This window comes from Leuciscus leuciscus (assembly GCF_965113295.1).
Source record: "Leuciscus leuciscus genome assembly, chromosome: 10".
NCBI lineage: Eukaryota > Metazoa > Chordata > Actinopteri > Cypriniformes > Leuciscidae > Leuciscus > Leuciscus leuciscus.
In genome coordinates this window covers 37956059-37971836 of record NC_138734.1, presented here as the reverse complement: position 1 = coordinate 37971836, position 15778 = coordinate 37956059, and the positions used below count along the sequence as shown (strand labels likewise).

Sequence of the window (15778 nt, the reverse complement as noted above, 5' to 3'; positions counted from 1 at the left end):
CTTTACCCATGTCTCAGTAGTCCACATTAGAAAACAAGCTGCTTTCAATTACAGACAGCAAGTATACACTCTGAATCTCTCTCTCTCTCCCTCCTTCTGTCTTTTCCATCTCTTTTCTTCTTTGATTACTTCTGAAAACATTTATATTCCCTAATAACTTGGGTTTAGTCTAGTGGCCAGTGATTAAATCCAGACTGGTATAGTAAATGCAGAAGAGTGCATGTGGAAAATAATATCTATCTATAATTATTCACAACAGCTTAGAAATGGAAACTTGGTAATTTTTGCAATAAAAATGTCAGTTACAGCTCCACATTTAATGAAGATTTAGAGCTGTACTACAACCAATGTTGGGTTATTTTCATTTTTCACTAAACCTTAATATTTTAATTTGGAATGCTGTAGACTTCATAAGAAAGGTATGAAGACAAATCTCTCTAGCTAAAAACATACCCATAGAACAACTATGAAGATTATTTGTGCTAGATTCTCATTTAATAATAACAAACAACATGCATACAGGACCCATGTTTATTTTCTTGAGCTTTTGGCAGAAATTATTGTACAGTTGATAATTAAACATTTCTACTAATTTCATCAGTCAGTTTTGTTCAGTTGCATTTTTTAATCATACATCATTACAGTATGTGCAGAATTACAATACGTACATGGTTGATTTCGAGCAGTTGGTTGTCAGCTGACCAATGATCCTTCTGCCTATAAAAGAATACAGGTTAGTTGCTCCAGTGGCTCAAACGCATTCATTAAGGCCTACCTTCCCTGCTTTGTCATTGTGGAATCTTTGCGTGAAGTTCCTCCTCCCATCATGCATTTGGTGTTGATGTCACCACTCGGCATTCTTCAGTTTCTTCAGTTCACAGTGGCCGCGTCCTCTGGCCCCGTCGCAGTCCTGCGGAGGTCTGAGACAATGCACAGCTAGTCTGCCAGAACGGCGTATTCTACCTAGAGTTTCGGACAGTTGATCACAAGTCATCAATAGCAAAACATTTTTTGCACAACATATTGTTTTTTCTTGTATTTCAGTGAGCACATATAAGGCTACTTGTATTTTTACACCTATATTTATTATCTCGTTGTATTTATTTATGGTATGTGACTGTAAAGTGTAACAAAGGAACTATTTAATTTCAATGTAAAAATAAACAATATAATAACATGCTTATATAAATGTGAGTCTATATTATTTGCATCACACTTTTTGACTTTGATGTGATGTGGAAAATGGAAGTTTGGCATTCAGTCTAGGAAGAGATTATTGAAACAAATTAAGCGTTCGCTGTTTAAATTGACACTGTAATCCATCATTGGAGAATCGAACTTTGCGCTCTATCATGATTCTGCTGGTTTCTTAGATTGGCCCTTAGGGCAAACAGAAATAGACAGGGAGAAGGTAACCTGCACCTATTGAATGAATCAATCAATCACACACACACACACACAGAGACACACACACACACACAATTACATAGGTGTTTTTGATAAAAATGTAATTGTCAATAATGTGATTAAATGTATATATCCACTAAATTGAGCTTTTTTATTTTTTTATTAAATTTGTCAAATCTAACCATAAGATGTTAATTTCCATTATAGATATTACAGCCTCCCATTTGAATCTGTGAACCCTCTAACAATGCCTTAATCTTGATATTTAGTCATGACTTGTAAAACCAAAGACTCTCTGAGAAATATTTGTATATATTTCTCAGTAGATGAATAAAGTAACAACAATTAAATGTTTGTGTTAATGGCACATACCATGCATACAACAACCCACCCAACGGAATACAAATAGCAATAATCACTTCAAAATCTTCATTCATAATCATATACTGCCTGTTAAAGATTGGCTGGATATGGCGAACAATCTGCATAATCCCCTGTCAAATACTGTGAGTGCATTATATCAGAGAAGAGCAAAACTTAGTTTTGAATTATATTTTACACTAAAAGAGTATGACCCTTTACCTATATGTTTATATTATGCCTCTTTTATATTGCTGCAATACCTGTGGAATCTCTGACTCGGAGTCAGTATCCGCTGCAGTCTGGTACTATACTAAACTACAAGAAATCATAAAAGGACATTGAACGATTTCCCACAGAGTTACATTTTGAAGACTAGACTATATGGGCGTAGGCTATACTTCCATAATATCTTTTTTTCATGGACTCTGGCAACAATTGGTCCATATTCTGGTCTTAAAGAGTCAAATACATAGGGAGAACTTCTTGTCCTGTGAAGAAGCATTAAGTCCTCTGAATTCCCAGGGCAATGGTGTTGTTTTAAGACTGAAGGTAATGCTGAACAAATTACACCATATTTGGGCAGAGAGCCAGGCTTCTGTAGAGAATAAAACCATAATCCTATTCAATTTGCCCGTAACCGATATGAGATTTTCTTCAATGAGTTGGAAGAATATGTCAAGGGGAGTTTTTTTTTTAATCTTTTTAAATGACAAACAATAAAAATGGCAGGATTGCGTGAGAAAATACTTCAAAAGTTTTCTGTATTATTTTGGATTAATGTATTGAGAATAATCAGATTTTAAACATGATGACGTGTCTTTCTCACTTTTTAGTAGTAAAATTACAGGTGGACATGAGCAGTAAACTAGTGCCAGCAGGAATAATCTGTATTTGCTTAATTAAAAGTTCAGACCACATCCACATATTAGAAACATATTTATGAAAAAAAATTATAATAATCACACTATCTGTCAAGTCTTTTTCTGTTACTGTCTTGGTGAGGCTGGTGTATTAAAATAGCTTTCTATTTATGTTGCTTCTACTTAAATTGTTTACAATAAAATAAAACAAATAAAATGTTCAGTAGCTTTATGAATATTTGTTTATTACCCTCTTGTTTAAATTAGCCTACTAATAGCTTAATATAATTAGAAATATTATTACAAATTTCAAAGCAAGAAATGTAGGTATGCACACATTGTATTACAAGTGTAATCAGTCTGAAAATAAGTGGATTATGCTTTCTTTACATCTAATAAAATAAATAAAACCGGCTAATTTGCAATCGCTAATGTAGGCCTATTTGCCAAAATAATTGTGATTGCTAATTACTGCGAAATATCAGAAAACGCTTCACCGTCACAACAGATGTGCCATAGACTGCAACCACACCAGCTGACAGGTCTATTACTTGCTCGTTTGAACACGTTTTAAACCGCAGCCTCTGATCCGGTGGTTTTCAATCCTTCATAAGTGAGACGTACAAAATATGCAGTGCTATGGGTTCCCATGCAGGATCAACCCAAACACAAGCATGCAAAGGGTATTCAGAATAGCGATCATATTAATAATAATAAATAATAAAATGATTTTTTTTTTTTTTACTAAATTATTAAGACTGGTGTTACGTCTTGGTGTAATATTGCAGACTAAATATGTCAGCTCTTCATTACCATGATGCATTCAATTACCTATAGCCTAATATATGAATTTGTGAGATGCGATTGTACTTTTTGTTACGTTTTCCGTAATAATTAGCTATTTCAGAAGGTAAATTATATTTATGCATATCTGACTTTTGATCATCCGCCTTAATCAGTCTCCTCACGTTGATTAGCCTGGTTAACCTTTGCTCCGTACTGGGTCCGCAAGGGTTAATCAGGCCGGGATCTCGGTGACCCGAGGGTCAGATTCCCTCTATCTCATGCTTGAAGGATACGCTGGAGGGAGCGATAAGATTAGGGTGAACTTTCCTCTTCCAAACCATCAAAGCGCAATAGACACCTGCGCCTAAACCTGCGCTCGCAACGCTTTTGAGAATTACCATGTCGTGTCCGTGACTTAATATGAGTAGAATAAATGTCGCTCACTGTGTGTTAAATAAAATCTGGAAAAAAAGAAAGAAAGAAAAAGGTAGCCTTTTTTAATGTTCGGTATAACATTTTATATTTTATTTAATAAAATCAAATAAATGTTTATTTTAAGGAGTAATATGTAGGCTAGTCGACTGACGACTAAGAGATTTGCTGCGGTTTGTATATGGCTTTGCTTATTCAATATCTATCGATTTAATCGCGTATAACTCCTCTTACAGCAGTCACATCTTACACACTCCTGTCCCATTGTGCGTACTTTACTTTACAAACAATAATAAAGTGATTTGCCCCTTTCTTCGCGTCCCAGCCATGGAAAATCGTTAAAGATCCTGCTATTTGTGTGTGATCAGTAAATATTTAGTGTAGTGTCTCGTCCTAATCGATGGAGGTCCCGATGGGGGAGCGCTATTGTGTGTGTGGACGCTTGCTGAGCTCTGTGTGTGAGGACTCTTTCTTCTGCAGTGCGTTTTACAATGATAAATGTGCCAGGACGACTTTGGTTGCACTTTAGTGATCAACATCAAGTTGCTTGAAAACGGTTGAAGTTCCTTCAGCACATTCAGATATATATTTGATGCGCAAAGTGATTCATTTCTACTCGGTTGCTAGTGGCTTTTGCATTTATTTTGTGTTCTTTTAAAGGTAAAAAAAAAAAAAAAAAGAAAGAAAGTGAATAAAACTTTGTTTTTGGTATTTTAATACGGTACGTCATTTAATTAGATAGTTATAAGGTGTCAAATGTAAGTCCTCCGTATTAAAACTGGATAATATAATTCAATGTGTCTTTACGGCGTTATAGCCTATACGTTCAAATGCTGCAAGCCATAGCTTTAAATCACTGAGATGTGCATTCATTCATTCATTCATTCATTCATTCATTCATTCATTCATTCATTAATCTATCTATCTATCTATCTATCTATCTATCTATCTATCTATCTATCTATCTATCTATCTATCTATCTATCTATCTATCTATCTATCTATCTATCTATCTATCTATCTATCTATCTATCTATAGTTCGATTATCCATTCAATAGGTGACTTGACTCTCCATTGTGTATATTCTTAGCAGAATAGACAATTAAAGCGCCCTGCACACATAGCAACTCTTAAAACCTATCAGACATGGACTGGATTTCTTTACTTGAACCATAATTGTCTACTCTATGGCAATTTGACGTCACTTCATGAATGCAGTCTATAAGATGTCTGACGACTGCAGAGTATAGTAGTGTTACTCCAGTGGCCTAAGTATCAAACCCTTATTGATATGATGTTTTTATGTGCATTCTTGTAGACTTATAATTGTGTCTATTCATGAACTTAATGCCATATTAAAACAATATTTACATAAGGGAAAAGGTTTATTGCGTCAACTATTGAAGTTCATTGATCTAATAAAGTCCTCACGTTGGACTTAACCATTGAAAAGACGACAAAGGCATATCACTGTTACTAGTTTGCACATAAACAGACAGGTGTCTCTCCTGACTTCACCCCCTCCCTCTCTCTATCACACAGCCCACACAAAGCAGCTGCACTAAGGAGGCTTTTTACCTTCTGTGGAAAAGAAAAAGACGCACAAGAGCATATTCTGTCTTTTTTTCTTTTCTTTTCTTTTTCCAAAAAAAATCTCCATCTTCAAAGTCATCAACACGACTCTATTAGGATGTGTATTAAATACTGAAATGTGATTCAAGCGCCGCAGAAAAGTTAGATTTTTCTTGTCGGTTTGTCTTTTTTTCCCTCCATAAAGTTTTAGTAATCATTCAAATAAACAGAGAGCCGCTTTTTTTTCTGTATAAATCCGTCAGTGGAGCGTTAATTCGCACAGAAAGAGAAGACTAAGTATATTTTTCATTTAGGAGAGGATGCATCACGGGGAAGAAGAATCAACATCATATGCATTTGGTATGTTGATTGTTGGGAATCAAATCTCACTCAGCATGTACATATCAACTGGAATATGTTAAAGTGAACCTGCTGCTTCTTGTGTTGTGAATTCATTCGCAATATATTTATTAAAATTATTTTCAAATGGACATTGTGTCTACAGCAAACGCATCCTTGAGCGGAACTCTTTCTCCATTTATTACCTATATAGGCTAATCATCGCAAGTTTGTACATATTATTATTATTTTTTCTGTCTTTTTGGTCTTTGTTTATAATTTTGCTGCTATTTAAGAAGTGATGCTGATGTATTGCATGCATGCCTGTCTGTGCGTCCTTACTAGTCGTATTCTTGCTTTGAAAAAGAAAATGATAAGCATACGAGACGTCCGCAAGATAAAGTGTGAAAATATGAACACTCACCTTGATCTTGGGGTAAAATCCACTTTGCATCGGTACGCTATAATTTACTTCTGCGGTAGCCTATTGCTTTCGGCTGTCTTGTTCACATACTGGCTTTTGAATGGTCGGAGATGAGGCACGGTGCTCACTTTTGAACGTTTCAATAAACTGGTCAAAATTACCCGAAACGCTGCGATACTCCCGTGCGTGAACAACACTGTGGTGAAAATGTGCGGTAGAGACTTACAAACGCACCTCTACAACGTCCAAGTCAATTAGAAGGAAATCTCAAAAGCATTAATCAGATTAAAATAGGCGCATGTTACTCTGGTGTATGTGATTACCGATGTAGTTTCCATTTAAGATGGCTCTTCCACCTTAAAGAGCGATTCAGGCAGAAATAATCCAAACGCTAGGGGGCGCCCATATACTGTTGTACGTCCAGTCTTCAGCATTTTTCCTCCGAGGCAGCATATGCAGTGATTTAGCACTGTACGTTTTTCAGTGGACCCAACTCTGACAACCCCTGATGATAGAGAAGGTAGACTTCAACAAGCGAGCTTTAAAAAAGTGCTCTGACTTATAACCCGAGGAGCGAAAAGGGAGACCCCTCATCTGACCACCCGAGGCTCCCTGCGAACATCTATGGCAATTAACATAAGACTTCTGGGCGTCTGCTTTCTCAATGAGCAGCATTCTTATCTTATGTTTGCATGCTTTTTTAACGTTTTGAGTGTTTTTTAAACCCAGTTATCAATTGGAGGAAGCTAGGGGATATTTTATTAACTCCACTAAGATAACTGTAGCCTATGAGTCAAGGCCCTAAAAGCACAGTGATCCTTACATTTTTCTTTTGTTGTATGAGAGTAGCCTACATTGAATGCTGCATCTCTGCATAAATAACTAAGTGTAGCTATTGAGAGCCGTGTGGCTTGCGATATACATAGGCTATACATTGCATTATAATGATAAGTTACGACTAATATTCATTAAGCTACTTTATTGCTAGTCATGATGAGAATACATACATAGGGTATGTGACAATTAATGCTAGTTTCCGTAAGTATACTGTAGCTAAACGTCAATAATCATCATCTCTTTTTTCTTTTCGTTTTTCTTCTTTTTTCTTTTGGAACTATGTGCACGTAAAGTCAGTCGACTTGCATATAAGACTTAAAGATAATATAATAGCCTAAGTATTACGCCAATATAACTGGTCTTTTGGACTATAGGCTAATTAATGGATTGGTATATAAAATAAACGCAATCTAAATAGCCTATGTGAGGTCTTCATATTCAGATAAAATTAAGCAAACAGAATATTCACAGAAATATAGCTTGCACCAGTTCTGACTCTTGTTGACTGTTAATTCATTTAGTTTTTTTTTTTTTCTGTCTCTGTTTTTCTTACAAAGTAGTGTTTCGCATAGCCTATCTTTAACATATCTTGATTACAGTGCGAACTTGCATCAATAGCCTCTCGCGTAAATTGCTTGTTCCCTCGTGGACTGTCTCTGTTTTAAATGTATTTGTCAGTGCATTATTGACTTGATAAATTGTATGCAGTTTCATGATTTATAACGAGGCGTTAATGCGGATAAATGGGATCTGGGATCTGACCAAATGCGGCCAGTCTATAGAATAAATGTAACAAAAATGCATGTAACACACATTGAAAATGTGAAATATCATAACAGAAATATTATTATCCCGGAGATATTTAATAACATTCAGTGGCCAGAAGTGAAAATTTAGGCTATTTTTTTATTTTTTTATTAATAATTTTGAATTAGCCATAATATTGATTTTGTAAAGCCTTGGATCTCTGTAGTATGGAAAGCGATTTTAATAGCTATTCCAATCGTGGATTTTATTTGAAATAAATCTAAATATTGAACACATGTATTGCGATGATTTTGCATCGAACTGTGTCCTACTCTCTTTAGGACCAAGCGGCTCCTCGACCCTTATTCCTGGCTTTGGCAAAGAACCAAGTAGCACAAGTGCCGACTAGCCAATGGGGTTCAGGGGGAGGTCCGTGAGCTCTGACCAGTCAAACACAGTCACTTTCCATATATGGCAACTCATCACCATGGTAACGTGTGCTAAGTTGCAGCAGTCGTGTCAAAGTTCACTATATAGAGAGCTCAGTGAGCTGATCAGAGAGAAAGCATTCTGCCAGCCCAGCGCCTACAAATCGCAGTCACTTCCTAACCTCCCCCTTTTTAACATATTTGATCACTTTGATTCTCTGTTCTCTCTCTTATTATTTTTACGCGCATGAAGGAGGTTCTATAGGTTGTGATCTTTTTGTTATATTATCAGTCCTGCTTGCCGGAGAGTTGACTTCATATTTGACTCGAGCATTGGCTGCAACTGCGCGCGGCTGCTAGCGCTACCTCATCTGAAGAAAAGGAAGAAGCAGCAATATTTTTTGGCCAGTTGTTGGTTTTTCTTCAAGACTTCACGCTGGAACTTCTCGCGCTTCGCAAGTATCTTTGAAAGCTGCGTGTTTCTGTGCGTGCGAACGTCGCTACACGCGTGAAGTTATCTGTTCTGCTCTGTTCATATCTTCTTCCGCCGTGTTTATTTTCCATTTTATCCTTGATGGGTTTACTGGATGGATGACTGCAAGTGCCCCTGGACTTGGCCTCTAAGAGCAAGGCTCGGCTCGTCTTTGCTTCAGTTTTAACCACATGTCAGGTAACGCTATTTCAGTCGAGAAATAGACTGCTGTTTGCCGTCGGTACGCAACTTTGAACGGACATTCAGACTCTTAACCGACCGCGCCGATCCTGAATTATTTATTTTATCTTCCTAAGTGATAAAGGCACCGTGCTTCGTTACTGTTTTTTTAAACAAAGCATTCCGAAACCAAAAACGGGGAACAAAAAGTTTTTGTTAACGTTGACTGATAGATATGGCAATGGTAGTGTGGAGAGGCTCCCAGGACGATGTGGCCGAGACCCAGGGCACCCTCTCATCGCAAGCCCAAGGAGGACTATCCCTTCCGACCCCTCAACCAGGCCAGCTGGGTCTAACGGCCTCTCAGGTTGCCCCTCCGACCCCTCAGACACCCGTTCAAGGACCCCCGAACAACAACACACAGTCCACCCCGACGAACCAGACGACGCAGTCGGAAAAGCAGCAGCCACAGCATATAGAGTGCGTGGTTTGCGGGGACAAATCCAGCGGCAAACACTATGGCCAGTTCACTTGCGAGGGGTGTAAAAGCTTTTTCAAACGGAGCGTACGAAGGAACCTCACTTACACATGCCGTGCCAACAGGAATTGTCCCATTGACCAGCACCATCGCAATCAGTGTCAGTACTGCCGCCTCAAAAAATGCCTCAAAGTTGGCATGAGACGGGAAGGTATTCGGAATTTTGTTGTTTTACTGCTGTCTTTGTCTTTTGTATTTAGCTGTATTAAATGCATGCAATCTTCGTCCCCCTTGTATTTTGTCCCCGACTCTTCTCTCTCAGTCTGCCCGACCACAGCACGCGAAGGAACCGCCTATAGCGCTCGAGACTGAGCGTTATCACGGCGCCCTTAATGCTCGAATAATGAACAGCCTCTATTTCGCATTTTACATGTTCGCAACGTTAAATTGATTATCACTTTAATTCGCCGACGAAAATATGGTCATTCGTGTTGATTTTTAATAATATCACTGCAAATATGCCGTGCAGTTATGGCGAGGGAGTATGAAGAGGCAGCGTCAAAATCACACACACACACACTCACGCACACACACACACACACACACACACACACACACTAGGCTAGGGTCTCCAGATAGACCACAATCGACATCGCTCATCTCCAGGAGAAAAGTAAATAATAATCACTACTGCGCTTTTATAGTATTTATTCGAATAATCGTTCCGCCAAGCACCCAGTTCGCTCGCAGATTCTCAATAGATAGCAGAACTGACTATGTCGCTAGCTAAATAGGTTAAGGGTTAGCATTCATGCCTTTCTTTGTGCATGTATTCACTGGGCTCATGTTGTGAAACGTAAACACAAATTAATGTACAAGTACACTAAAATGAAACATTTGGCAAAATATATTTTTCTATTAATTTAAACATAGGGTTTGACTGTAATTATTTTGTGTATAGTGGACGGTGCAGAACATTATTGTAAGCATATCAATAGCCTAGTCTTTAAATAGTTTCACTTAACGGTAAAATCATGAAGGCCACTTTGTTAGTTTAAAAGTTCTGCACGTGTCAAGTGACATAGTAGTCTAATTGATTGCATTATTGCTATTGGTGTAGTTCCCTAAATTGTGTGATAACAACACACCACAAGTGAACTAAAAACAAGGTCAAGCTGTATTTTGTTGTTGTAGAATTCAAGCATCAATATCTACAGTTTCTCTTTTTACTGCAGCCGTGCAAAGGGGACGGATGCCACCCACACAGCCACACCATGGTCAGTTCGCCTTGACAAATGGGGACCCACTGCACTGCCATTCCTACTTATCCGGATATATCTCTCTACTACTACGAGCGGAGCCCTACCCAACTTCTCGGTATGGCAGTCAATGCATGCAGCCCAACAACATCATGGGCATCGAGAACATTTGTGAACTGGCAGCCAGGATGCTGTTTAGTGCGGTAGAGTGGGCCAGGAATATTCCCTTCTTCCCAGACCTCCAGATTACCGACCAGGTTGCCCTTTTGAGGTTGACCTGGAGTGAGTTGTTTGTGCTCAACGCTGCTCAATGCTCCATGCCGCTCCATGTGGCTCCACTTCTGGCGGCGGCTGGGCTCCATGCCTCCCCCATGTCTGCGGACAGAGTGGTCGCCTTTATGGACCACATTAGGATCTTCCAAGAACAAGTAGAAAAGCTCAAAGCTTTGCACGTTGACTCTGCTGAATACAGTTGTTTAAAGGCCATCGTTTTATTCACTTCAGGTAAGTTTTCATTTTCAAAACATCTGTTTTTAATCATCTATTTTATTGTGTTTGTACAGTAAAGATAATGGAGTCTTTTAATTCAAATCTAGAAATTATATACACGTGCTAGTTTCAGCCTATTTATCTGATAGCATTAAGTATTGAAATGTGCACGTCATAATATATACGTATGTGTACATTTTTTAGAGCTCTCTGATAAAACAAAACCAGTTAAGTAAAAATATTTCATCTTACTAAAATGTTTTAAAAGCATCGACGTATCGTCAATAGAACACTGCAGATTTATTTATCACTTGAAGAATTTATTTTATTTTTAAGAATTAAATGGTGACAGAATTAATATTTTGTGACAGCCAAAATATGAATATTAATATTATTTTAAAATATGCATTAAAAAATATATTTATACGCGTAAAAAATAATAGAAGATACAGTCTGGCCTATAGCGCCTATTACGTAGGCTAGTTTTGATCAAAACAAATGTAAATACATAATGTCAGAAAATGAGCATTATCGACTTACAAAGTCTAAACTGTAGCTTTAATCATCATTTGTTGTAGTTTCACAATACATCAACATAATATGATATTGAAGAGCAATCAATTATTTCTATTTATTTGCAATGACAGATATTAAGGATGTCATCTCGAAGGGAGGGGGTGAGGCTGTAGGAAAGGGAAGAAAGGCCTAATGCTCCGTTTACACACATCACAGCCCAGCTTCACACTGGAGCCGATCGTTTAAATTGATAGATATATTCACGTTGCGATAAACACCAAAGTTTTGTTTAATCGTCTTTTATTGTGGAGGGGCGACAGGACATTTCTGTGCGTTGTTAAAAGCTCACAGTTCTTCCTTGTTTTGTTAGGATGATCTAGGGATCCGAGACACATGCTGGACTCGTTCCAGAACTGGGTCATGACCCCGACTTCCTTTCTTTATTTGTGTATCAGAGAGTTAAAGCGAAAAAGTTTTACAGATTTAATGGCGAATATATTCTTTCGGAAATTTATGACTGGGAAAGGTTTAGTACCAGTTGCACAATAAATAGGCTATTACCACAGTATGCAAATACGCTGTTTTGATTTCTTTACAGACAATGTTCCCTACAACAATAAAATATAAATTAATCAAAACCTAAAATAAAAATGATCAACGGAACTGTTCCTAACATGTTATTTTTAAAAGTTGATGTCATGTAGGGCAGCGTTTTGCAATCGCTTTATTGACTTACAGTCTTCTACCACCTCTTGTGGATAGCTTGCTCTTCGAGTTTGTTGTCGATCTTTAAAAACAACGTTCAGTATTGTCTAAAAGTTCAGGACTTAAGGTTTCGCATCGTCTATAAATGTTCTAAAATAAGGCAGATATTATAGGCTACGCTAGCACTTAGTCTTTTAATTTCTTAACATTATTATTATTATTATTTTGCATTGCCCTTCTGTGTTCCTTTTTTTCCATAATGTTATGACCCACATGCTGCTAAATTGTCCTTTTTATGGGGATTACATGCATCAAGATGCAAAAGGTTTTAAAAATGTTGTTACTCGTACAATGGAATGCATACTCAATTAGGTCTATTTTTATAGAAAATAAAAAAATAAAATAAAAAAAGAAGAACAGCACAACTCCAGAGTTTGAATGTATCTCTAGTAAACTAAAGTTAGCTCGAATGGCACATGTGATTTTTGATATGCTGTGTATTGTGCTGTACGTAATAAAATAGTAGCCTATGTGTTACTGTAGAACAACTTGCCGTTTTGTAAATGAACTGTCCAGGTGTGCTGTGAATGTAATACACATTTGATTATCTCTCCATTCCTTATAGATGCTTGTGGCCTGTCAGATGTGGCCCATGTGGAAAGTTTGCAAGAGAAGTCCCAGTGCGCTCTGGAGGAGTACGTTCGGAGCCAGTATCCCAACCAGCCAACTCGATTTGGGAAGTTATTACTGCGCTTGCCCTCTCTCCGTACAGTCTCGTCTTCGGTCATAGAGCAATTATTTTTCGTCCGATTGGTAGGTAAAACCCCAATTGAAACCCTCATCAGGGATATGTTGCTGTCGGGGAGCAGTTTTAACTGGCCTTACATGTCGATTCAGTAGGCAGAAGGAGTGATCAAAGGGGCTGTGACTACAATAGTTAGCGCTTCTTTTGTAGAAGGAAACGGCTGTTACACGAGTTTACTTTCACGAAGAAAGACTTTCATACAATGACTGTGAATTTTAAAATTGAGACATTCAGTGAAGCCTCGAAATCCAGAGATTGCTCCCTGTGTCATTCTGAACAGTTGGTTCTAATGTTTTTTTGTTTGTTTGTTTGTTTGTTGTTTTTGTAAAAAAATACAAAATAAATAAAAAATACAAAAATGAAGAAATAAATAACCCACTAAAATTAATTCAAAAGAAAAAAGACGAAAGAAAATAATTCAAGGATTTTCATAATCCTTTCTGGACAGCAAAACTAAAAAGTGCATTTAAGCGACAATTTGGAAAGATTAAGGAAGAAGAAAAAAAAGTTCTTTTTCTAAATTGCTATATTGTCCTGTGTCCATGTATCTATAGCTGTTTTTGTAATTTTTTGTTTTGTTTTTGTTTCTCCTTTCTGGTTCCAAACCGGCCTATGTGATTCTGTAGTATGCAGTTGTTTATTTTTTATTTTTTTATTTTTTTGCTGTTTTTCTAATAACCATGGCTTCTTCTAAAACAGTTCAGAATGTAAAGACGTTCTTCGAGAATTAAAACTAAATCCACAGCAATATAGGCTATGCTTAATGCTGCAAGCGCACTTACTCTATTGATGTCCCTTAATGAGCAAGAGTAGGGATTATTTTCATAATCAACTCAAACTTATATCCACAAAATGCCAGAGCACTAGTAATGCATCATTTCATACCACTCTTCTGCCTGATATAGACACCCCCCAAATCATAATCTCCCGAAATGGATGCAGGAGCAAAACTATCATTTAGTTATATGCGCCATAAAAGTGTTTGCAAAATGTCACCGGTTATTTTTGTTGTTGAAAGTTTTGACCTGTCTCCATTTTTTTTTTTTTTTTTGGATTCGGGAATGGTCGACAGCCTGTAATTCAAATAGTAGAACAAAGTGTTTGATTTTACAGTTAAGGAGACCCCCACTTAATATTTTCAAATGTATTAAGTTGCGCACATGCGAATTCTCGCTAACGTGTTTTGCCACAGTAAACTGTATTTTGAACGTGGGGGAGATGATGGGTCATCATTCTTTTAATGATAAAGCAGCAGTATTAATAAGACGTCCCTATAAATGTCCCTCAACACTGAAAGCATTAAAGTGCCTGTACAGCGCAAATGTGTTATTAACGGTTACTGAAGTCTATACACCATGGGGAACACGCTTAGAATTTACAAAGTCTTATAATTGTTCATTTCACTTGAGGGAAAAAAACACAAGTAGAGGCAGTATTCTTGTAAATATAGGTCAATTAATTTCAAGGACTTTTTCTTTATACAACGTATATGTGATTAAGAATAAAACTGTGGTTGCCAATTTTTTCGGTAATACAAATGTCTTCAAATGAGTGACAGACTTAGCTAGTAGCACTGAAAGTTCTGGTTGTAATGTACATACATATTAAGACAAATGTTTTTTTTTTCTTCCTTTCTTTTTCATGTATTTAGACTGTGAATGCATGGCCACAGGTCGCTAACCTATTTTATCTTTGATATATATATATATAAATGTAAATGTTTTTGACTGTATAGATATAATCTGTGCATTCAGTACACTAGCCCTTGTATTTAAAAAAGACAAAAAAATTGCAAAAAAAAAAAAAAACGTTCGACGATAGGTTGACACTTAACAGGGTGAGCTGGTTTGGAAAGGGGTGGCTATTTTGACTTGGTGTTCTGCTCCTTTTCGGTCTGTAACAGATGCCTTGTGTGTGTATGTGTGAAAGCTTGCAATTTCGTCCTTGTTTTGAGGCTTTTCTTCAACACACAAGACACCATGTTGTGATTGGATAAAAAGGGATCATATTGTGTAGTTGATTGAACAGTTATTTGGGCTGTTCTCTGCCACATATGGACCAGTGAATGATACATGATTGTAATTATGAACAGTTTAAACTGACCCACGTTTTTATATAAATATATAAAATATATTACTGCAGGGTATTGATAACGTATAGATACTTTTTTATTATTATTGATTATTATTAATTGCAAGTGATATACGTGAGTGTGTGTGGAAGTTTATAGTTGAAAACAATTCTTGTTTGTTTGTGTTAGCTTATTGTAAACAAGCATTCTGCTGTAAATTTGTTCTTGGTATTAAATTATAATTTATGAATTTGAAATCAAAAGGCTTTCATTGTTGTGTTATTCATGACTAGCGGACAAATCTGTCTGTTCTATCGGACAGTGAAATCATGCTCTGTCTCAAACTGCTTGGGTTTACGGGTGTGTGTTTCAGAAAGAGTGTGTGCGTGCGTGTGTGTGTGTGTGTGTGTGTGTGTGTGTGTGTGTGTGTGTGTGTGTGTGAGTGAGAGAGAGAGAGAGAGAGAGAGAGAGAGAGGGTTGGGGGTGCGAGGGTAACTCCGAGGTTTGGCATGGGAAATTGTCCAGGTTACGTCTACATTTGGCTATGTAAATACACGTGCAAAGTGCTGCAGCTTCAAGTGTGAAATATCGCTTTGATTTGCCCTCT

General features: G+C 37.2%; 1 protein-coding gene and 1 long non-coding RNA gene across 4 annotated transcripts; one reads left to right on the top strand and one right to left on the bottom strand.

Moving 5' to 3' along the window:
• Positions 1-517: 517 nt before the first annotated feature.
• LOC309507614 lies at positions 518-6702 on the bottom strand. Its single transcript, XR_014209201.1, has 2 exons — positions 6185-6702; positions 518-963 (listed from the first exon to the last, which is right to left on the bottom strand). It is a non-coding gene; the product is annotated as an uncharacterized lncRNA (long non-coding RNA).
• On the top strand, positions 957-15434 carry nr2f2 (nuclear receptor subfamily 2, group F, member 2). Of its 3 annotated transcripts, none has more exons than XM_082181906.1 (3): positions 957-5781; positions 10562-11089; positions 12921-15434. In XM_082181906.1, exons 1-3 carry the CDS (start codon positions 5742-5744, stop codon positions 13193-13195), a joined length of 843 nt encoding a protein of 280 aa, XP_082038032.1. In that variant the 5' UTR covers positions 957-5741; the 3' UTR covers positions 13196-15434. The 3 variants fall into 3 exon arrangements, with proteins under 3 accessions (XP_082038032.1, XP_082038030.1, XP_082038031.1); XM_082181904.1 differs by lacking the exon at positions 957-5781 and adding an exon at positions 8320-9537 and having other exon boundaries at positions 10544-11089; XM_082181905.1 differs by lacking the exon at positions 957-5781 and adding an exon at positions 8321-9537.
• Positions 15435-15778: the final 344 nt, after the last annotated feature.

Bases quoted from the DNA above. Each gene is read 5' to 3' on its own strand.
- nr2f2 (XM_082181904.1), top strand. From the start codon at position 9,084: ATGGCAATGGTAGTGTGGAGAGGCTCCCAGGACGATGTGGCCGAGACC. The intron at 9,538-10,543 runs GTATTCGGAATT...CAATATCTACAG, and splicing joins AGTTGGCATGAGACGGGAAG to TTTCTCTTTTTACTGCAGCC. The intron at 11,090-12,920 runs GTAAGTTTTCAT...CATTCCTTATAG, and splicing joins CATCGTTTTATTCACTTCAG to ATGCTTGTGGCCTGTCAGAT.